Source organism: Ictalurus furcatus, chromosome 14 (genome assembly GCF_023375685.1).
Source record: "Ictalurus furcatus strain D&B chromosome 14, Billie_1.0, whole genome shotgun sequence".
Lineage (NCBI taxonomy): Eukaryota > Metazoa > Chordata > Actinopteri > Siluriformes > Ictaluridae > Ictalurus > Ictalurus furcatus.
This window is the reverse complement of record NC_071268.1, coordinates 22,423,399-22,447,500: the sequence shown is the minus strand read 5'-3', so window position 1 is coordinate 22,447,500 and position 24,102 is coordinate 22,423,399. Positions and strand designations below refer to the sequence as shown.

The window sequence follows — 24,102 nt, the reverse complement described above, 5'->3', positions numbered from 1 at the left end:
TCAAACAATTCACAACTTTCCACAATAACATTGGTACAGAGATAAAAATGGACAGCACGACTAAAGCTTTTTTTGACAGTAAGAAACCGTATAAAACTGCCACAATAAAATTCTAACATTTCTACCTAGTAGGCTAGGTAAAAATAAATTTAAAAAATTCTTTTGAAAAACAAACAAATTCAATGCCGGACATGAGCACCCCCAAAACAGGCAGAAATTCCCATTTGTGGCCTTTGGTAAAAAGAGTTAAACTGGTACATGTTGTGCTGTATAAAACACGAACAGAACAGTACTCAAATTATTCTTTGTTAACAGTTTGAAACCTGCCTACAGTTTCAATATCTCAGTGATCATTTCCGGTCTGTTCAGTTTGTTATGAAAATAAACGAGAGCACTGTATATAACTTGTGGATGTTGCATGTCCTGTGTATAGGGTTCTTCAAAAAAGCCAGTCGGAAGCTGAGAGCAGAAACCTGCTACAGGAGATATTGCATGAACCTGTGTCTTGCTCTATCCAGTCTCTGGTCGGCTCAGTGCGTCTGGACTGGGTCAGGCACTGGGACGATGATGCACAGAAATCTGTGCTGCTCTCCCGACTCCCAGACCACTGTGAGTTGTATGAATTAATGTTACCTCCTGATAATTTATTACATTATTTAAGCAGCAGCAACAGAGCTTTTAGGAGAGAATGCATGATCTACTTAGGAACTAAATCACAAAAAGCCCTTCTGTTGCAAGTTCAATTTGGACAATGACCTTGTTTGTTTTGTGGAACCAGGGCCCATGTGTAAATCCAGTATAAAAGCTGTTTCGTTGTTTTATTGCTTTAATGCTTCTGCCGTCATGCTTTAGTGTTGGGCTCACATGATCCAGCTGTGCTGTGGTCCTACCTCACGTCCCTACATGACCAGGACAGAGTTACTGCATGGCTGACACACACAGCCACACAAGACAGCGAGAACACTGCTGCCTCCAAGTGGCCTGCGCTCACTGCTGCTGTTGTGGATGGAAACACCTACTGTAGTGATTATATGAAAGACCAAATTCTGGACATGCTTGCCAGGTTAGAATAATTAGCTAAACTGTAAAAGTTACCTAAAAGTTCAAGTTAAACTTCCTGTAAGATTTGTGTCTTTTGTATTTTCTGTATAGAATAAGTTCTGAAAAATGTCCCCTTTCCACCCAGAAACACTTTAAACACTTTATGTATGATACGCTTATGGTTAAACACTTACAATGTTGTTTAATAGGAGAAAACATTTTACTAACCTCAAAGATCAAAACAAGCGATAACGACCAGGTTTCACCGTTTGCTGCGAAAAACAGAAAAGCAAGAGCTTCTTTTCTCACTCACGATTTTTTTTTTTTTTTTAGTGACGTTCAGTGTTACGTTAAGGAGAAATCTAACATGGAAGTAGTGAGAATAGAAGTTCCACGATGCTATATGACGCAGTTGTGATTTTAGTTTGCAATCTATGAGATGACTAGCTTGGTGAATAGCCACACCTGATTTTGTTTGACCAGAGTACAGATAAGAAGGTGAGAGAGCCGGACCGTTTAAAGGACTAAAGCACTGCTGCATCGTTTTCTTTAAGTAGAGATGAAGTCCCACAGGTAGTCGAACAGCATTGTGGGTGACATAGGGAACTGTTAGAAATATTGTAAATGGAGCAATTTATTGATGAAAAGAAGAACCAAAAATGTCGATTCGGCACCCAAAAAAGTCAGCAGAATTTCATCATAAAATAAATTTTGTACACATTTGAAGATCACATATTAATTCTAAATATTCATATGCAAATCATTTAGGGTGGATCTTTCCATTAACGTCTTTTTTGTGAAGTGTGCTGGCAAATTTCTATCCTGCTGAATTAGAAGAAAACGAAGCTTTTTGTTGTTTCTGTGCTCCACAGACAAGAAGTGTTTGTGCAGTCCGAGATGTCTGACTTTGAGCAGCTGCTGTGGAGGTTAGGTCAGGCCAGAGGTGTTATGCAAGACATCAATGGCTCTCCTGTCCCACAGTTCCATGCTTCCAAAGGACAGGATTTCCACACATGCTTTATTCAGCATTGTCTTGAGAACAACCTACATTATCTGCTCTATACCTACCTGCAGCATTACAGGTAAGTTAGTAACCTGTAGTTGGGCCAGTTTATTACAGTGGATTACAGCGTGCATTTAAGTACAAATCAATAGCATGTTTTGAATATGTATATTCAGAAAACATAGATTTACCTGGAGTAAGATCATCACATCAAAAACCTGATTGAGTAACTGTGTACAAAAGTTTGTTTACCTGACAGAAGCCGGTGTATGTAAACTCAGCAAAAAAAGAAACGTCCCTCTTTCAGGAGACTGTATTTTAAAGATAATTTAGTCAAATCCAAATAAGCTTTACAGATCTTTATTGGAAAAGGTTTAAACAATGTTTTTCATGCTTGTTCATTGAACCATAAACAATTATTGCACATGCACCTGTGGAACAGTCCTTAAGACACTAACCGTTTACAGGCGATAGGCAATTAAGGTCACAGTTACAATAAGTTAGAGACCCTAAAGAGACCTTTCTACTGACTCTGAAAAACACCAGAAGAAAGATGTCCAGGGTTCCTGCTCACCTGTGTGAACATGCCATAGACCTGCTGCAGGGAGGCATGAGGACTGCAGATGTGTCCAGAGCAATAAACTGCAATGTCTGTAATGTAAGCCGCCTGAGACAGTGCTACAGTGAGAGAGGAAGGACAGCTGATTGACCTTGCAGTGGAAAATTACACGTAAACATGTGTCCCCCCCCCCCCAGACGCGATCGAGAACTTGCAAATGCCTTGGTGGAAGAGTGGAGTAACATCTCACATCAAGAACTGACCAATCTGGTGCAGTCCATAAGGATGAGATGCACTGTAGTACTTAAAGCACCTGGAGGCCACCACATACTGACTGTTACTTTTAATATTGACCCCCCCATTTCTGTTTGTCAAATGTTTGTGAAACTTGTTCAGTTTATGTCTCAGTTGTTAAATCTTTTTATGTTAATACAAATATTTACACATGTTAAGAAATTTGCTGGAAATAAAAGCAGTCGATTGTGAGAAAACGTTTCTTTTTTTTGCCGAGTTTATGTGCACATGTATGTAAGTGCAGATAGCCAATAAGATAGCAGCATAAAGCGTTCTAAGTGTAAAAGACACCAGTCCAATTGGTGTTCATTTTATTCTACATGTAAAAGGCTGATGTAGTATTACTCTAAACTTTTTTTTTCTGATTTCTCCCTCTCTCTAAATCAGATTGACTCCCAGTAACTGCCCTGCAGTTGGAGACAGAGATTTATTTGAGAGTCACCCCTGGTTTGAGATGATGGTCAAAATGCAGAGCATTACAAGAGATCTCAAAAGTAAGTCTTAAGTTTCTAGAATAGCCACTGTATTGTGTTCAGTTTACAAGCTTATTAAAGGTAAAAGAAAAAAAAAAAAAAACAACTCACATAGTGAGACTTTGTAATACTATTTATTGCAACATTGGGGCAACTTCCTTATTATGAGCATGCTAAAGTGTAAAAGAAAAATAATAATAAATAAAAAAAGAATTAAAACTCACACCCTGATTTATTGTCAAGATGTAAGGTGATAAAACAATATTTGATTTGATCAATTAAGATTAGGTAAACAGTAAGAAAATAGGTTCCTAAGCCCTAATAATTTGAGGCATTTGCTACGTCCCAATTCACCTACTTATACTATGCACTTAAAGAATGTACTCTTTTTGTGGAGAAAAAGTACATACATTTGAGTGTGTAGCAAAAGAGTATGCAAGTACTCGGACATACCAACATGTCATGTAACAAAAGAGAATATTGTTGCCTGGAAGAGAACACTGTCACCGTATACACTCCTCGTTGCATTTCAACTAGTCATTCCTTCTATAATTTAGAAGGATATAATTATATACTATATCATTTAATTTACCGTTCCCTTGATTTATTTTTCCACGTTTCATTTACACCTCTCTAAAATACACCAGCATTACTCTCGTCAGCCATGTTTGCAGGTTGAATTCGGCTAAGCAAACCGTCACAAAACTCCTCCGCCTCACTCACACAAGGAGTTGTGGTCAATATTAGCTGAAAAAGTGTCCCCGGATCCACACTACAAAAATCTACCGGAAATCCATCGAGGTACATTTGAGATACTCATTTGCACGTACTACGATTTGGGACACAGTAATTCTAATCTCGGATACTGTTTAGGACGGGTAGTAGACGAATTGGGACGCGGCAATTGTGTGCACCTGTTATTGATTTTTGTGTATGTTTTGTGGTTTTTATATCAGCAAAACAGTTTGTTGTTGTTGTTGTTGTTGTTGTTGTTGTTTAGATCCAGAGCGAGTGTTTCAGGCGAGTCTGACAAGTGCACAGGTGCTGTTACCAGGCAGTCAGGCTAGTGTTAGCAGCATGCTGCTGGAGGGGCACAGCCTTCTTGCTCTCTCCACTATAATGTTTGCACCTGGGGGCATTGATCAGGTAGGGGCACTTTAGAATCTTCCAGCCCTTACCATTTAACACGCAAGTAATTGGAAATTGGAATTGAATTAACCGTTAATTCTTCACACTTTCACATAGGACTTTTGCTGATTAGGTTTCTCCTCCCCCCTACTGTTACTCTGTTTTATAGCTTTCTTAAGAAGCCGTCAGCCTAAGGAAGGAAACATTCAGAAATTCTGGACGAATAGTATTCTTCTTAACTTTATTATATGTCTGTATGCAGGTGGTGACAGAAGGCGATAAAGGACAGAATGTCCTGTCTAGAGTGGACCCACAGCTCCTGAGGATGGCACTGAGTGCATACCCCAAACTCAAAGCTGCTCTTTTTACCCAGACTGCCCCAAGAGTCACTTCAGTTTGTGATGTATCAATATACCACCTCATGCAGGTACGTACAGCATATATTATTATGCCTGGCCCATTTATTAATACTTTATTTCAAACAAGTTATGCTCAGCAGTGTTAATAAACAACCCTAGAGTTACAGCACAGAGCAACATGCCACAAATGAGTTTAACCTCAAATGACCCAACACATTACTTACGTAAACTACTTTAGAAGTTGGCAAAGTTTTTATTTTGTTTTATTTTTTCCATTTAATTAGCAAGAAAATCCCTCATCCTGGGAGTTCTAAATGAATGGCTGTTGTCAATTCGTGTTTTGTGTGGGAAAAGGTCTACTAATCGCCTCGTCAATGATCATGACACACTTGGACAAAACTGAACCGTCTGTCCACTGAGGTTCTTCAAACATCTGACAGGGTTGTACATGTTTCAGAGTAATTAAAACAGTCTCGTGTTGGAGAGAATTAGCATTCAGTCTTCAATACTGCCTTTCATTAGGTGTCTGTGTAATTGCTGTCCTCAAACACATCACGCTCTTTTATAATTAGCAGTTCTACCCTGTTTGTAGGACTCAGAGACTTCTTGCATTTTTGGCAGCTTACACCCTCAGGCTAGTGATGGAGGCTAACGAACCGAACAGCCTCTCCAGATAATGAACGTCTCAGCTATTAACTTGTAGCAGGTTAAGTTAGGACTCCACTTTTTGCTGCCATGAAAGAAAGAAAAACTGTATTAAGATAAAGCGGACTTCCAGAAGCACTGCTGTCTGATTTCTCATTAAGATTGTCTTGTCATTTTCAGTTTGAATTGTGCCTGTGTGTTCGGATAATAAGCTAGAGGCAAGAAGATGCTGTTCAGGTTGAGCTTCATGTCTTTTGCTCGTGGGAAAATGATCTTGACAAGCCATTATTGTCTGAGACAGACAATGCATCATTGCAGCCCTCAGAAAAATGCTAATTTTCCTAATCCAGTTCAACTTTGATTTTGTGAACAAAAAATGCAGAATTCAGAGGCTAACAAATGGTCAAATTCTGAATGCTATACACCCTGTAGTGCCGCTGTACCCAAATCAGCACAGACACAGTTCATAAATTTTTTTTCATAATTAGCAACCACATTAGCAGTATGTGATATTCTAGCAAATTATGTTTACACCTACCCAGAAATAAAACCCTAAGTAGTTTTCTTCCGTTGATCAAATCTGGCACGTTTCACACACCATATATGAATAAAAAGAACAATAAATATTCCAATTTTATTGTAAAATGGGGGAAACTGTAAACTCTCAGTGAACACCAAGAGAAAGCAATCAAAAAATAAGACTATATGCTTGAACAGTAAGTGTGAATATAAGAGAAGTTATAAATGTTCGATTTTTATCACCTTTTGTATTGGCTTTTATATTTTTTTATTCATTTTTGTAGAGTGCTTTTATTCTGGCTCTATAAATGACCGCTTGTTTTCCCCAGCATTGCCCACTAGTAATTAATATTCATAAAACAGATCTCTAACGTTTATGAATATTTATTATCTAGCTAATAATAGTGTTCTCAATAGTGAAGGGAGAGGTGTTTTAAATGTCAGTACAATATATTTATATAACAAACCAATCTGGCATAACATTAAAACCACGTGCCTAATATTGTGTAGGTCTCCCTTTGCTGATAAAATAGCTCTGACCCGTCGAGGCATGGACTCCACAAGACCTCTGAAGGTGTGCTGTGGTATCTGGTACCAATACGTTAGCAGCCGATCCTTTAAGTCCTGTAAGTTGCGAGGTGGTGTCTCCGTGGATTGGACTTGTTTGTCTGGCACATCCCACAGACGCTGGATCAAATTGAGATCTGGGGAATTTGGAGGCCAAGTCAACACCCTGAACTCTTTGCGATGATCCTCAAACCATTCCTGAACAATTTCTGCAGTGTGGCAAGGCGCATTATCCTGCTGAAAGAGACCACTGCCATTAGGGACTACCGTTGCCATGAAGGGGTTTACTTGATCTGGAACAATGCTTAGGTAGGTGGTACATGTCAAAGTAACATCTACATGAATGTCAGGACTCAAGGTTTCCCAGTAGAAACAATATAAAGGATTTAAAGGATCTGCTGCTAATGTTTGGTGCCAGATACCACACGTCTTGTGGAGTCCATGCTTCAACAGGTCAGAGCTGTTTTGGCGGCACAAGGAGGACCTACACAATATTAGGCAGGTAGTTTTAATGTTATGGCTGATCTCTCTCACACTCTCTCTCTCTCTCTCTCTCTCTCTCTCTCTCTCTCTCTCTCTCTCTCACACACACACACACACACACACACACACACACACACAAGCACATTATTTAATGTAGTGAAACCTAGAAATAAATGAAATGTTGCAATCATTGTGACCTGTGTATGTGTAAAAAGTCAGGAGACCACTTTAAGGATCGCTAACAGAAAATCCATTTTTGATGGACCAATCATAAGACAGCAGAGTTTTTCCTGAGTGTTTCATGAGCATTTTTTTTTTCCGCGTACAGTCATTGCATCCACTGGATCCCTCCAGACTGTTTGGGTGGCAGTCTGCTAACACACTAGGCACTGCAGGTGAGCATTTCAGCATTTCAGTCACTGCTTAAGAAATTCGTTATTACAAAGTTTCAAAGTCACTATTTGGCCACTTTGGAATGTTTTGTTAAAAAAAAAAAAAAAAAGATCAAGTTTTAAACTCTGACGCTCAATCTTTCTATAGAAACATCAGCAGATCTTCCTCATTTCTCCAGCCCCCACCTGGTTAATAATTATGCACTCATTGAGAACCTGGACTTTTTATACTATCTCCACCATGGCAGACCTTCCTTTGCATATGGGATTTTCATTATTCAGCATCTGGCCGATTCCAGTAGTGCCAAGCTACAGTGAGTGTTCTTTATGATCTGTTAACATGCTTGTTTGTTTTATACACAATTTGATTTATTATTTACAAGCTAATTAATAATACAATGATCTTGTATCCCCAATGTAATTTGCCCATTCAATGAGATCTATACATATATTGTGTCATTTCCTTTTTAACATCATGCAGCATGAGTCAGGCAGCGGAAGAGACGTACTCTCTGGGCCTCCTGAATTTCAGCTCTCCATCTATAGCTTCAGCGTGTGTGTGTTTCTTTGAGTTATTGGGTATCTGCAGTCTGAAATTGAGGGTGGACCTTAAGGCTCTCAATCTTATCCTCAAGCTCTGGAGTCAGAACTGTGAGGAGAGCAGCATGGCCTCACTTAAACAGTCTCTGGGTAAGGCAAAGAAGAAATGTTGGGATATATTTTGGGAGTGAGTATATGCATTCTTTGGGGGGGGGGGTGTATGTTCACATTTGTGTTTATTTTTGTGTGAGTGCAATAGTTTTAAATGTAATCAAGCATTGCTTTATTTCTCTTCCTCTCTTTTCTTCGTCTCAGTGGACAAGGTAAAAAAGGTGGTGGCAGCTGAGAGACAGACTCTAGAGGAATTACTGTTGCATCTGGAGGGGGCAGTGAGGGACAGTGTGGAGAGCAGAGGCCTCAGCAGGTTAGAAAGTTTTCTTTAATTAACTCTAATCTCCACTAAATTTGCATAATGTTTTTGTTATAAAAAACAATGCCTTGTGCAGAGAAATGTTGAACGTGCATATGTTCGATTCCTGCATAATTAGCAGGACTGTTTAGGTAAAACTCAAATGCATCACGTTCTCCTTTAATCATTTTAAGGTCTTCATATGAGGCAGGACAGGAGTGGGCTCTCCCTGTTCAGTTTTGCCACCTGCATGATTTGCCCCTAAGCACCCAGTACCTGCAAGAGTGTGCCACCGATGGCCAATGGCTTAACTTCCTGCTGTTTGTACAGATCCACCACTACCCTCCACAACAGGTGCCTCACAATTATTTCTAATTATAAGCCTTTGCAAAATAATCTCTTAAATCCCAGGAAACCTAAATTTACAGTTGATTTTTAATTATTTTAAGCCAGCTCTATGAAGTTGGGTATGAATGTTGGTCTGAATGAGGGTATAAATGAGGGTATGAATGAGTATATGAATAACTGTATGAATGAGGGTATAAATGACTATATGAATGAGGGTCTGAATGACGGTATGAATGAGGGTATAAATGACTCTATGAATGAGGGTCTGAATTAGGGTATAAATGAGGGTATGAACGAGGGTCTGAATGGTGCCTTGAAAAGGTTTGTCTCCACTTCGCACCCAGCATTCCTGAATAGGCTCCGGATCCACAGCAACCCTGATCAGGATAAAGCAGTACAGAATACAAATTAATAAATTAATGAACTGAAGTTTGGTGTCATACTTTACGTAATTAATTTTTAACTTCATCTCATAGTTAACGAAGTCTGTTACTTTGCTCTTTTTTTTTTTTGCATACATCATGCTGTTTTTTGTATGTAACATTTGCTTAATTGAAAGTGGTTCCTTTTGGACAGGTGAGATATCTGGCAACCAGCTTCAGCCCAGGTCTGAAGGCTCACCTCTTCCTGGCCTTCCAGGACCTTCAGCTAGTGCACTCTCAGCAAGCCCTGGAAGGCCAGAGAGACTCCCTGTGCCCACTGATGAAAGAGGAAAGCTTGGGATTCCCTAAGGATCTGTTTCAGTTCCTGTTTCATAGCCAGGAGCAGCCTAGCCCCTGGCAGTACCTGCTGGCTGAAGCTGTTACACTGCACAGTCCACCACTTACAGTGCTGGCTGCTTGTCACCAGGTATGTGAAATTCATCAGAAATTGCAAATGAAAGCATGTAATAATTACATTTGAAATTCCAAAGTGTACAGTTGTGGCCTAACTCTAGAGCAGGTACACTGCACAGTAGGTTCCCAGACTAGCTAGTGTGTGTGTGTGTGTGTGTGTGTGTGTGTGTGTGTGTGTGTGTGTGTATATGTATATATGTATGTGTGTATATGTATGTGTGTATATGTATATATGTATGTGTGTATATGTATATGACTGATGCATTTGGTTTTAATTTAACTGACAGGATGCTGAGCTACTTCAATGCCTGTGTGTATGGATCCTGACCTCTGTCGATGATGACATTGCCCAGGAAGCTACCTCCCATATCAACGAAAGTCCTGGCCACCACATATGGAACCTTTATGACCTGTCAGTCTTATGGAAGACCCTCTTACAGAAGTGCAAGATCAGACCTCTGCTTCATGGCTTCCAGCTGTTTCAGACGGTTAGGCACTTTGATATACCCCCATTAACATTAGGGCCTGTAGGAGCCACTCCTATCGATATATGGTCTTGCTGTTCTCCATAAACCCTTCAAAATATTTTGTTTATTACAGTCAATTGGTGTGTTCTGAGAGGATGATATATATTTTTATCTGTTATCTGTGGCATCACTTCCTTTAATCATCACTCAAATCCTGTTGCTGTGTGGATAACTTATAATGTCCAACTGTCTGACCTGTCTTTCATTTTCCTCCACTTAGGAATCTCCCCTGATCCACATGTTGCAGATGTATGAGCTCTGCTACGACTACAAAAACTACCAAGGGGCTAAAGACAAGTTACTGGAGTTCCAGAAATATCTGCTTAATGTGAGGGGGAAAAAAATACTGTTTTTCTCCATCGCTCTTTATTTTTGGGTTTCTGCCCACTTCATTTCATCCTTAGATCTCTCCTCTGAGTATGTAAATCTTTTTCCTTGCCAAGCTTTCTCTTCCACATAAATGAGCTCACAAGTGCCCACAATTTAGTAATTGACAGGGCAAAGACATTATGCCAGAACTCCCACCCAGACAGCATGACCAGTTTTGGACTCCCACGGCAGATGGCTGTGGCATTGTCAGGAATAAAACTTGCAGTTTTAAACTAGATTTAATAGCATTCATTTTAGTAAAAGAAGATAATTGCATAAGAGAAACCTCTTGGACCATTCCTTTCTCCTTGAAACTGTGCTTACTTATTGATTTTGTTTTATTTTTATTTTATGTATTTTAATGCAATTAATCAACTGCGCTCAAATCACTTTTGATGTCATATGATGGGTTCATGTATCAGACACGGATTTGCTCATTCATTATTATGTGCAGTCATTTCTGTGCAAATTAAGGCCAGTGAGCAGGGCTGGAGCTGTGGCTTTACATGACATCCAACTCCACATAAAGAGACTGCTACATTTGTTCATTTCCAAGCCTTTAATGGTCTTCTCACTCTCTTTCTAGCTGAGGAACAGTGGTAGTATCCTGGGTTCGGAGTGTCTCCCAGTTCAGTGGGTGGAAGCTCAGGCCTCTGTGCTGCTCATCACTCTGCTGCAGCAATGCGGGACACAGTATGAGCTGTGCAGGCTGCTGCAACTACTAGCTGATATGGAGCGTATGCTTAAATCTAATGGTAAGTATTAGACATCATAACCAAGCTAAACTGTAAATACAACAAAAACAATGCTACACACTTGAATGAAACAGAATGAGTGTTGAATCAAACCGAGGATTTTAATGGGCTCACAACTCACTCCTGTCTTATTCCATCAAGGTCCTGACTTTAAAAAGCTGAGCCTGTTGAGCCAAATCCTGGCTGACACACCAGTGCCTCTGTCCCCATGCCTTCTGGAGAACTGTACCACTAAGAGCCTGCAGAGAGAGTGCCAGAGGATGCTTGAGGAGCTGCAGGACCTTGGTCTCTTCCCTCAGGCCAGGAAAGTGGCTGAGCTGGCAGGGCTGCCCATTGACCACCTGATAATAAATGAGGTGATATAATATTGATGTGAGGAATCTCGATTGAATTTCTGTTCTGGATTGTTTGGAGTCTGATTGTTTTGGGGGTTTTTTCTTCATTTTCTGATTTGATTCCTGTGCTGCTTTTTGTCTAGTTGATATAGTCAATTAAGACTTAACAACTCGACAGCATATTTGTTTTTAATAGGTTGTTATACTGGTATTTTTCTCATCTTATCCACTTCCATACAGTCATGTACAGTGCTGTGAAAAAGTATTTCAAAATACAGTTTTTAAATGATATTATTTATTGAAGCAAAACGTTATCCAATACCAACTGGACCCGTGTGCAAATGTATTTCTGGGGTTCAGCTGGACTAGACACAACCAGGCCTGATTACTACAAACCCTGTTCAATCAAATCAGCACCTCAATAGAACTTTTTCAATAACATGAAGTTGGTTAAAAGGTCTTACACAGTAACACACGATGCGAAAATTGAAAGAAATTCCAGAAATGATGAGGAAGAAAGTGATTTGAATTAAATCAGTAAAGGAAGGGTTACAAAGCTATTTCAAAGGACCTGGGACTCCAAAGAACCACAGTGAGATCTCCAAATGGAAAAACTCGGCACAGTACTGAACCTTCCCAGAAGTGGCCGACCTTCCTAAATTCCTCCAAGAGCACAGCAACTACTCATCCAGGAAGTCACAAAAGAGCCAAGGACAACATCAAAGGACCTACAGGCCTCTCCTGCATCAATAAAGGTCACTGTTCATGACTCCACTATCAGAAAGACACTGGGCAAAAATGGCATCCATGGAAGAGTGGCGAGGTGAAAACCACTGCTAACCCAGAAGAACATTAAGGCTTGTCTGAATTTTACCAAAGCACACCTTGATGATCCTCGAACCTTTTGGGAGAATGTTCTGCGGATTGATGAGTCGAAAGTGGAACTGTTTGGAAGACAGGGGTCCCATAACATCTGGTGTAATCCAAACACCGAATTCCATAAAAAGGACATCATACCTACAGTCAAGCATAGTGGAGGGAGTGTGATGGTGTGGGGATGCTTTGCTGCTTCAGGGCCTGGGCAACTTGCAATAATTGAGGGAAACATGAATTCTACTCTCTACCAGAAAATCCTAAAGGAGAATGTCCGGTCTTCAGGCTGTAAGTTGAAACTCAAGCGCAGCTGCATTATGCAGCAAAACAATGATCCAAAGCATACGAGTAAATCCACCTCTGGTTTAAAAAAAGCAGAATTCAAGTTTTGGAGTGGCCTTGTCAAAATCCTGACTTGAACCAATTGAGATGCTGTGCAGGACCTTAAACTGGCAGTTCTGCAAAGAGGAGTGAACCAAAATTCCACCACAGTGCTGTGAAAGACTGGTCTCTAGTTATCGGAAGCGTTGGTTACAGTTCTTGCTCCTAAAGGTGGTACAACCAGATTTTAAGTTTAATTAGTTTTTCACTTGGGTGATAGGTGTTGAATTACTTTTTTTTAATTTTTTGCTTCAATAAATAAAAACTGTATTGTGTGTTAACACAGGTTGCCTTTGTTTTATGGTGTATTTCATTTGAAGATCTAAAATTATTTAGTATGAGAGCTACACAAAAATAGAAAAAAATCAGGATGGTGGCAAATACTTTTTCACAGCATTGTCCAAGTTTCCTTTACCATTTTCTCTGTCACCACTTGAAGCTGTTGAGGGATTTGAAGGTGTTAAAGACGACGCGTCAGTGGGACAGACAGGAGACTCATCTGGCCTTCTGGAGGAAATGTCAAGAGCAGTTTAAGGCAGACTGCATTGGAGCAGAGTCAGCCTACCAGTTTTTTCTGTCCCAGGCTGAGGTTAAATTCTATTCTATTCCATTATATTATATTACAGTGTCTTATTTATAAGTTTTATTTCTGAATTTATTTCCTTTTTTCTTCCTTTTTATTCATAATTTTAAATGTCGGTTCTGTTTCATTATAATTTTTAATTTGTTTTTGCAGGATCCTGTGCAGAGAGCCACAGAGCTCCTTCAGGTACAGGAGCGATGCCTTCTGCTGGCTTTAGCTGCTCATTGGCTTTGCCAGCACAGCCCCCCTGCATTGGAACGTTTAGCGGAGCTGGAGAAGCGCCAATGGGAGTGGCGCATCCGCCGGATGGTCCTCACCACAGCCCTGGAGCAGCAGAGCCTGTTCACTCCAGCCACTGGACCAAATGCTATTGACAGTCTCCTCAAAGAATACTCCTTTTCCAAAATGGCCATCCTGGACGATCGAGCATATTTGAACATTGAGGGTCTTCCAACGACAGACGAAGCTTGCTTGCTAGAGGAGGAGGAGGAGCGAAAGGCACTGTCCACTCTCATTGGTCAACTGTTAGACGAGGGGAGTGTTCATGAAGCGAGTCGAGTGTGTCGATATTTTGAGCTGCAGCACAGAGATATTCGGCTGGTGTTGCAGTGTCGGGGTTTGGCCTGTGGAGAAATCCAGCCAGGACTGCAGGAGCTTCTCAGCTCTGACCAAGAGTCCAGGAGAAGCTTACCCAGCTGTAAGGATATTGTGCTCAAACTGTCATTAAATTGTGGTTGTTGTGTGGAAGTAAATGCTAGTACTGTTTATGTGGTGGCCTGGGAAAACCCGTCAGATGTCGCTGCACATACTTTCTGGAATACAGTCAAAAATAGTGAAAAGTTTTGATCAAAATTTCTGCAATAGCATATTTGTCATCTGTCATTTAAGAAAATATAAAGATATTTTACCAAACTTTCTATTTAACACTGCAGTAAAAACAATCAGTCTGCCTAAAGACAAGCGTTTGTTAGCTAATTTTTGCTAGCTCGGTTTGTTATTAAATAAATGTCATGCTTTGATCAAGTTGTCGGATACACGCGATAGCAAAATGGAGAGAATGTTAAGAAATTTTTCGAACAGAACTCACTGAATTACTTCCACACCAATATCAAAGCCAAAGATGAAATCACACGAGTGACTTTTACCTCAGGTAACAATGAAATGATAATGAAAGTGATGGAAATTCCTTTCTGATTGTAAACTGTACTTCTGTTTGAGACATATCCGAAAGGGAAACATTTCTTTTCAGAACTGTATATACCAGAAAAGAAAAATAAATTGGACACTGTGAAAAGTTTTCCCATGCTGACACACACTTATGGTCAGTTTTGATAAAGTTTTTTTGTTTGTTTGTTTGTTTGTTTGTTTGTTTTTTAGGGTAAATCATACTTATGTATATCTATTTAAGAGGCTGTGCACTACTCAATATTTGGTTGCCATTCCACATGTTATGCTTTGTTTCTTCTCCCTTCAGGCTCCAGCACAGGAAGTCTGTCCTCTTTTGTGGTGGTTTCCTCACCTGAAGACCAGGCTCTCTCCCAGCTTCAGCTTCTAGTGGACCAGTGTCGTCACGGCAAGAGCTACTGCAAGCAGGTCCTCAGCCTGTACGAGCTCTCCAAGGTACGGAATAATTCTTTTGCTGCTTATATAGAAAAATGGTTTATTTAGAGATTTTATATATATATATATATATATATATATATATATATATATATATATATATATATATATATTGACAAGAGCATTGCCATCATCTTACCAAAGCCAGATTTCCACATTTGTAAATTGAATAAATTATGAAGAAGACATTTTACCTAAGTGTACAGTGCATAGTGCCCTCCACTAATATTGGCACCCTTGGTAAATATGAGCAAAGAAGGCTTTGGAAAAATTGTCTTTGTTTAAGCTTTTGATCTTTTGTTTAAAAAATTCACTAAATACTCTGCTCTTATGGATATCAAACAATTGCAAACAAAACACAGGTTTATATAAAAAAAAATCTTTGTTAAATATAGGTGGGCAACAATTATTGGCACCCTTTTAGTCAATACTTTGTGCTACCTCGCTTTGCCAAGATAACAGCTCTGAGTCTTCTCCTATAATGCCTGATGAGGTTGGAGAATACATGGCAAAGTGTTTTGTTTGCAAATGTTATATATGCATGAGAGCAGAGTATTTAGTGAGTTGTTTTTTTTTTTTAAACATAAGATCAAAACCTTAAACAAAGACAATTTTTCACAGCCTTCTTTGCTCATATTTACCAAGGGTGCCAATGTTGGTAGAGGGCACTGTATCTTATCTGTTTCCTCCTTGCAGGAGCTGCATTGTCCCTACAGTGAGATCTCCTCTGAAGAGCCTGGGGAAGTGCTACGGAAAGTTCTTCTGTCCCAGCAGCCTGAGCGCTATAAGAAAGCACAGGCTTTTATTAGTGTGCAGGGCTTACAGCCTGACTCTGTAGCACAGCTCATCACCTCCACAGTGTTTGATGACCTACTGGCCTCCTCACAGGACAGAGAGATGGGTAACAAATTAGAATGGGTCTCTCTCTCTCTCTCTTTTTCACAAATTTTAAAAAATATTTTTGAGATTTTGTTTTTACTATTTCTGTCTTGGGTATTACATAATCAGGCAAGTTTACAGATCTGCTGTAAAACACATGATTTAGGTTTATATTCAAACTACCTCTAATAATGTAAGGAGATTTCCAGCTACTGCAATCTACAGAGCTGGGACTCTTTCAAAGAGCAGTTTTGTTCCATTCACTGATTTTATATTTGCAAATCCAATTTCATAATGTTAGCATTTCAAATGGTTTGAGTGTTCAGATTTGTGTTAATTGCATTTCCCTTTATTGTTGCTCTTTGACCACTGCAACTTGCCGTGATGAATAATTTAAATAAAAATTAAACAGCTTATATTGTAATATCAGCTTTATATGAACGTAACCGATAACAAATGGAAAAAAAAAACATACTGTGAGTATAATCCAGATTTCATGTTTAATATGATGCTGATGCTTATTACCTGCTCATTTTACAGCAGAGCGGCATGTATACAGTCCATCTGAAGGCAAAGAGGCCTTCTTGCAACTGGCTAAACTGTGCGGTGACCCCAACTTGGTGGGCATTAAGTTATTGGATATCATCCCTACAGTACCTCTGGCAGAACTGGGATGCAGTAAGTTACACATACTTATGTCTCACTCACAGCACGTTCAGTGTCGAGTGTAATCCTTTAGAACAGGGGTGTCCAATCTTATCCAGAAAGGGCCAGTGTGGGTGCAGGTTTTCATTCCAACCAAGCAGGAGCCACTCCTGAGTCTACTGAAAGCGAAGATCAACTGATTAAACAAGTGGAATCAGGTGTGGCTCCTGCTTGGTTCGAATGAAAATCCACCTGTAAATGCCCCTTTTTGAGGTGAGAGCAAAAACACGCTGTTTTCGCGTGCGTCTCTTTAAATGCAAATGAGCTGCTGCTCCCCGCCCCTTTCTGGAAGAGGGCCGTGCCTTTACAGCTCGTGTTTTGGATACTCCGGTAACAAAAAATCAGGAGAACCAATATGACTGCAACTGTAAATACCCATGTTTAGCCTTATATGTATGATTATACAGACAGTAAGTGTTTTCAGGTTAAAAATAAAAATGACGACATAGCTCTGGTCTCTGTGAATACAATCAGAGACACTGCTAACTTTAGCCACGGAATCTGCTAACAAGCTCATTCGGAAAGGCGATTTGCAAACATTCACAATATGAAGCTGGATCACGAACAGCTGGTATTGATCCATGCCTGAGAATGAACTTTCCAGAAAATCCTGCTTTGTATTGACACTCGTTCACAAAGCAGTCTGGTGTAAAATGATTCTCACAAACATATACGAATGTAGCTATTTTTGGGGGCACATTTCCTTCAAAACTAAAACTACTCTACTGAGTCTTCAGTGGCTCTGATGCCGGGAGTACGTGAAAACTCTTGTGTTCATTAGTACAGCCAACAACAGAACACTTACAAAGCTTACGAAGCTGAGACATTCTTCTGATCACTATAGCTGCTCAAGCACTGAGAACATGGCGGACTACGTGCAGGGGAGGAGCTATGCTAATAGGGCAGATCTGTCAAAGCTGTGGGCGGGGTCTGTTCCAACATGACATCACGACTCATTTGCAGACACTGTTTATGATTTCGAGCGAATATAAAAAAAAAAAGGAAGGGGTGGATTTTTACCATTATAGGGTGGTTGTGTGCACACACTGCTCAAATGTTCAAACACCATGTAAAAGTCAATTTTGCATAATAGGTCTCCTTTAAATAGTGACCTAATAGTGAACAACTCAAGAAGAATCTTGATTATAGAGTCTTGAATTGTTTTAAATGGAAAAGAAATTAATGTTCCCAGATTTTCCATGTGGTCTCAGACATTTGGACCTCACTATGTGTGTGTGTGTGTGTGTGTGTGTGTGTTATGTTATGGAAAAGGTCATCCTAAATATTAGTCTAGAGGCAACATAAAGCAACAAAATCTGTATTTGCAGCAGTTGCAAAATTTGTAAGTGCGTTATGTTTTTTTATTTATTTTGTTTAGGTGACATTTCACATGCAATTCATCCTGTGCTTAAAAGTTTGAACTGCTGAGGGTGTGATGTTTGTTTCCTTTAGCTGTGGAGCTGCTTATCCTGGCACATGACTGCTTCAGTCTCACCTGTAACATGGAGGGCATTGTCAAGGTCTTGCAAGCAGCCAGACACCTCAGCCACACACATCTGGCTCATGGGGAGAGATATGGGCTGCTGGTGAGGAAGTTCCCCAATTCTCACTGCTCAGTTTGTGCCATCATTATCTTCTGTGGCCAAAAATTTTAGCCTTCATTCAGTTTCAACTTCCAAGTAAAAACCTTAAGGTGGTTGAAATACTATAATTAATGTTTCGTCTTACTGGGATTTTTTATTTAACAGCTATTAGTCTGTTTTGATTTATTTATTTATTTATTTATTGTTTTGCAGGTCCGATTATTGACTGGTATCGGAAGATACAATGAAATGACGTACATCTTTGACCTTCTCAACCAGAACCATCGTTTCGAGATGCTGCTGAGAAAGAAAGTGGAGTCGGTAAAGTTGAGAGAGACATTTTTCAAACTCAGCCATGTACTTTTCATCTTTGAGTGGGAGTGTGACTGTGCATATGTGTTACAGAACACTAGATTAAAGACCGCGCTTCTGGACTACATCAAGCGCTGTCTGCCAGGGGACAGTGAGAAATACAACATGGTGGCTCTTTGTTTCAGCATGCGCCGAGAGATCGGAGAGAATCATGAAGGAGCTGCCCGAACACAGCTGAAACTTATCGAGTCCCAGCCATGGGGTAAGCAAGGCGTGTAGTATTAATACGATGCAGACCTCGGAATATACGCACATTAGTTTAACATATTTATTAAAATACTCTATATTTTATGAAATATTGTTGATAGTGTGTTTTTTTGTTTTTCTCTTTGAAATAAAAAGTCACATTTGTCCATTTTTTTTTTTCTTATATCAGCAGTTACCCCAGAGCTCAAAAGTGGCTTAGAGAAGGTCCTCTTTTTGCTGAAAGATGCGGCAGAAAGTTATTCAAAGGTACTGGTTAATCCGAAAACTTTGTTTAGCCTTGGGTAGTCTTCATGAATATATCTGACTGTGTGTGTGTGTGTGTGTGTGTGTGTGTGTGTGTGTGTGTGTGCGCGCGCCCCTGTAGGATTCATGCATGCGACAAGCATTGAGGTGTGTAAAAATGGCTAAACTCATCACTCTGCAGCTTCACTTCCTCAATCATGGACAGGACCATCGTGTAGTCAATCTCCGCCCATCAGAACTACTCAGTGCCATGATTGCACTGCCACGGTGTTATCAGGTCTCCTGTTTACTCATCATTTTCTTAAAGTTGCACGTATAATCAGATTATTTTATTTATTTATTTATTTTTTTTAAGCTCTTGCTCTAGTAATTTGAGGTTTTTTGTAAATTGACACATAAACTCCTGTAAAATAATCATATATAATATACTAATTAATATTATATGTAAGGAATAAAACACAAGGGGGGTGTACTGTTATAGGACAATAATAAATGACAGGTGTTGTGGGCAGAGTTACTGTTACAACCACAAAGCTGATTTATTTTCCTATAACACCACGTCCCAAAGTGTTTTGTTCCTCTTATTCCGCAGCAATTTACCAACAATTGCATTTTTTATTTATTAATGAACGAGATATTAATTTTTTTTTTTACAATTATGAAAAAAAAATGTCTGTAAGAGAAGTTAGTTCCTGTTATCACTTACATTATAATAGCTTTTCCTCTTTACATTAATTTTTTTTAAAAATCGTCTTACCAAGAATCTGCAAAATGGAAAGTCTTCCGTCCTGAAGACCGCCCCATGGCAGAAAACTTAAAGGAACAGCTTCAATTCTCACTCTTACAAAGCACTGACATTGGAGACGTCTTCCATAAATGTCCCCCGAGCATCATTACATCAACAGTTAGATGTTTTTCTTTGTTAAATAGCAGTTTTTAAATCCGTTTATTAATAGTATTAGGTTACATGGAGCTTCCACCATGCATTATATTAACTGTTACCATAGAAAGTTGTTCACATATGAACACGTGAAGAATGAATCGTGAATGTTTAAACGACGCAAGAAAGATATACTACATAAGAGATGGATTACTAAAAAAAACGTGGATTGGTAATTTCTTGAACTGATCTCGAGTCTGTTCTGTTTTGTGCCACTCAGTCATTTGTAGTAGCTGAGGCATACGACTACAGTCCTGACTGGGCCGAGATTCTGTATCAGAAGGTGATTCTGAAGGGAGATTTCTCCTACCTGGAAGAGTTTAAGCTGCACAGACCACTTCCAGCGAGCCTGTTTGAAGAAATCTCTAAAAAGTAAGCTTCATTTATTTGTACTGCAATTGTAATTCACTGAGCTTGTAAAAGCAGTTACACAATTCTTGTTTTGTGTAATGAAGAGAACATAAATTTGAGTCTCTTGATAGTTTTACTAATTTAACTTTTGTCTCTCCCCCCCCCCCCACCCCCACCCCCCACCCCAAAGACTGTTAGTTAACAAGCTGCCGAACACTGTGAGTCAGAACCTGAACCTGAAGAAGCTTCTGCAGTGTTGTGAAAACGTCCATACCCACTACAAACTGGCCTTTGATCATAATTTTGTCGACGTGGCCAACACACTCCTACAGGACTCCAAAACAAGCAGTTACCTTAACGACCGATTAAGCAACTGACTATATCCTTAACACAGTTCATGTCAACATTCCTCTACTTTGACTTAGCATGTAGTGCTTTGAGCCTTGTGCTATGATTTTGTGGCAAGCCTAAAAGAACAACATTTTGTACACATCTTGCAGTATTTTCAGCCATACTATTATTTAGAATTTTTTTCAACTCTTTTTTTTGAATTAATTCTGTAATGATTTCAATGAAATTATAGAGCTGATGATAAAAATGTACATATTTCAGAGATTAAATCTAACTTTGCTAATTTATTGGTTGTTCAATGCTCTGTTCTTCCTTGTACTGAGCCCATGAGTGAGGTTTGACTTTGACATTAATATCTTGATCTATGTTTAGCAGCAATGCAGAACATCTGTCTACTCCCTAGATGCTGTGCTTAATGTTTATATTACCAAGCAGTGAAATGGTTTCTGAAAATGCGGCCCAGAGCCAGGAGTGGGTTATTCATTTTACTTTCACGTCCTGTCAGTATTTACGTAAGTGACGATGTATTTTATATTGAAATGTGGCACAGTGTCTCATATTATGATGTAAACATCGTAGCTGAAAGCACGAAAAACTAGAAACAAAGTGATCGCGCTGATCTTCATGTTTTGTTTCACCAAATTTTCATCGTTTGAAATGGTTGCTGTATATTTGAGGAATTTATATATTTGCTTCTCTTACATGGCCCATCATAAAAATATACATTATGTTGATCCATGAGATATCTAACAACAAATTTGTTAACATCATGATTCAATGTCAATGTAGAATTACTTGAGACGGTTTTGTATATGGCTGGAAACTATATAGTGTATTACAATGAGATGCCATCTGTGCCCCTGAAATAGCAGGAAATAATAATTTTTTTTCCCCCCATTTTAAATATGACCTATGACCTTGTGCTCAGTTTGCCAGCAGTTATAGTATTTCCTCAGGTGTTGCCAAGTGGTACATGATCTGTCTTAAACTGCTATGTGTTTCACAATAGGGAAAAAAAATTAGTTCATGATGATGGACATGTGTATGTCCGTTCATACTACAATATATGGCCAAAAGTTTGTGGACACCTGATTATCACACCCATATGTGCTTGTTTTAGTCCCCTTTGTTGTCATAATGACCACCACTCTTCTGGGAAGGCTTTCCACTAGATTATGGAGCGTGGCCATGGTCAGGTGTCCACATCATTTTGGCCATGTATAAAACATGCCTTTAGACATTTAGCAAAAGAAAAAATCTTGATGTAAAGTGGATTTATTTGTGGTAATACTATTATACACTCACTAGATAATACTAGGTAGGGCTTCCCTTTGCTCTCAAAACAGCCATGGCATGGATTCCACAAGATGTTGGAAACACTCATTTGAGATTGTGGTCCATGTTGACATGATTACATCACGCAATTCCTGCAGATTTTTCAGGTGCACTTTCATGCTGTGAATCTCCCGTTCTACCAGGTCCCAAAGGTGTTCAACTGGATTCAGATCCCAAGTGTCCCAAGAAAACATTCCCCACACCATTACTCCACCTCCACCAGCCATGCTGTTGTCACCAAATTCTACCCCTACTATCTCTGTGCCTCAGCAAAAATTGAGATTCATCAGACCAGGCTACGTTTTTCCAGTCTTCAACTGTACAGTGTTGGTGAGCTGTGCCCACTGCAGCCTCAGATGTCTGTTCTTGGCTGACAGAAGTGGAACCTGATGCGGTCTTTTGCTGTTGTAGCCCATCTGCTTCAAGGTTTGATGTGTTTTTCTGACGATGCTTTTCTGCTTTTCTGTTGTAAGGCGTGCTTATTTGAGTTACTATAGACTTCCTGTCAGCTCAAATCAGTCTTGCCATTCTCCTGTAGTCTCTCTCATCAATAAAGTGTTTCATCCTGCAGAACCTCTGCTCACAGCATGTTTTTTGTTTGTTTGTTTGTTTGTTTTTCACACCATTCTGTGTAAACTCTAGAGACTGTTGTGTGTGAAATTCCCAGGAGATCAGCATTTTCTGAAATACTAAAACCAGCCTGTCTGGTACCAACATCCATGCCACGATCAAAGTCACAGAGATCAGACTTGTTCTTCATTGTGGTGGTTGATGTAAACTTTACCTGAAGCAATGATTTTATTCGTTACGATTGGCTGATTTAGATAACTGTATGAATGAGTAGGTGTACAGCTGTTCCTAATAAAGTGCTCGATGAGTGTGTTGCACTTAAAGTCTTACTAATGTAAGCTAACTAGCCACTCATGGTATCTTCGGAAGTTGTTTATGTGAGAAAGTATTGCAATTTCTGTATGTCATACAGCTATATCTTGATGTTTTATATTTTCTTATGTGTTTAATGTGTCCTTTGTGTTTCAAAGCACATAGTTGTGGTTTAGAAATGTATTTTACAAACAATTAGCTTTACTACTCTCAGGAGGATGTACATTTGAAATGTCTTTCTCTGCACGGGGAGCCCTGACGGGATTGATCTCGGATCAGCGTGATGTGAGTTTGGCTCTGCAGAAAGAACAGAGACCCCCATGGCTCCAAGAGGATCATTACAGGGGGCTTGACTGGAATAATGTGAGTTGGTGAGGAGAAGAAATTAGCTTGATATGAGTACGTCTAGGCCCCTCATGAGTGAAATTATACCTTGCTTGTTGATTCGATTCTTTTACTGTATTGTTATTTAGAATAATGTGGATATTAACACTATGAAGTAACACATGGGATTGTGTAATGACCAAGAAAAGTATTAAACAAATCAAAACTTCTTTATATTTTAAATTTTTATCAGTATTTCTGATTACAGTTTGGACACTCTTGACCTCTTCTCAACCAGCTTCATGAGGAAGATTTAGGTCTCCTAACTTGTATACAAAAACTAAGATTTTTTTTTTTTACGTTAAAAACTACTTTTTAAAAAAAAAAAATGGATGTGGTTCTTCCCCAAAGTGTTGGCACAAAGTTGGAAGCACAAAATTGTATAAAATGTCTTTGTATGCTGTAGCACTACAATTTCCCTTCACTCGAACTCAGAGACCCAAACGTTTTTCCACCATCACAATACTTTTGTACACAAACCAAGCACAAAGAAGACATGGTTTGCCAAGGTTGGACTGGAAGTACTCGAGTGCCCTACACAGAGCCCTGATCTCAACCCCACTGAACACCTTTGGGATGAACTGGAACACTGACTGCACCCCAGACCTCCTCACCTGACATCAATGCCTGGCCTCACTAATGCTCGTGTAGCTGAATGAACGCAAATGCCCAAAGCCACGCTCCACAATCTAGTGGAAAACCTTCTCAGAAGCATGGACAGAAAAGGGGCAATAAATCTGGAATGGGATGTTCAATAAGTACATCTCTGCTGGGGGGGGACCCAATGGATACCCTCAGTGAATTTGTACTGGTTTTAATTTTTAAAATGGG

The 24,102-nt window shown here is 39.5% G+C and overlaps 1 protein-coding gene across 3 annotated transcripts in view; it reads left to right on the top strand.

The window, feature by feature from the left end:
• Positions 1-23,554, top strand: part of spg11 (SPG11 vesicle trafficking associated, spatacsin) — a 36,565-nt gene extending 13,011 nt beyond the window's left edge. The window contains exons 14-42 of one of the 3 annotated variants that reach the window (XR_008387623.1): positions 434-609; positions 853-1,063; positions 1,914-2,123; positions 3,285-3,391; positions 4,371-4,516; positions 4,761-4,925; positions 7,400-7,466; positions 7,612-7,777; positions 7,945-8,153; positions 8,319-8,427; positions 8,607-8,766; positions 9,337-9,609; positions 9,884-10,084; positions 10,344-10,451; positions 11,079-11,247; positions 11,389-11,603; positions 13,276-13,425; positions 13,573-14,116; positions 14,894-15,039; positions 15,736-15,940; positions 16,459-16,596; positions 18,076-18,209; positions 18,420-18,527; positions 18,612-18,780; positions 18,958-19,031; positions 19,150-19,305; positions 20,189-20,340; positions 20,510-21,182; positions 22,149-23,553. Coding sequence is in view for 1 of the 3 variants with exons in the window: in XM_053641094.1 (XP_053497069.1) it covers positions 434-609; positions 853-1,063; positions 1,914-2,123; positions 3,285-3,391; positions 4,371-4,516; positions 4,761-4,925; positions 7,400-7,466; positions 7,612-7,777; positions 7,945-8,153; positions 8,319-8,427; positions 8,607-8,766; positions 9,337-9,609; positions 9,884-10,084; positions 10,344-10,451; positions 11,079-11,247; positions 11,389-11,603; positions 13,276-13,425; positions 13,573-14,116; positions 14,894-15,039; positions 15,736-15,940; positions 16,459-16,596; positions 18,076-18,209; positions 18,420-18,527; positions 18,612-18,780; positions 18,955-19,031; positions 19,150-19,305; positions 20,189-20,340; positions 20,510-20,696 (4,858 nt within the window). In the remaining 2 variants the exon portion in view is untranslated. Of the gene's footprint in view, positions 1-433; positions 610-852; positions 1,064-1,913; positions 2,124-3,284; positions 3,392-4,370; positions 4,517-4,760; positions 4,926-7,399; positions 7,467-7,611; positions 7,778-7,944; positions 8,154-8,318; positions 8,428-8,606; positions 8,767-9,336; positions 9,610-9,883; positions 10,085-10,343; positions 10,452-11,078; positions 11,248-11,388; positions 11,604-13,275; positions 13,426-13,572; positions 14,117-14,893; positions 15,040-15,735; positions 15,941-16,458; positions 16,597-18,075; positions 18,210-18,419; positions 18,528-18,611; positions 18,781-18,954; positions 19,032-19,149; positions 19,306-20,188; positions 20,341-20,509 lie in introns of all 3 variants that reach the window. The other 2 variants (XR_008387622.1, XM_053641094.1) reach the window with 2 other exon arrangements.
• Positions 23,555-24,102: the final 548 nt, after the last annotated feature.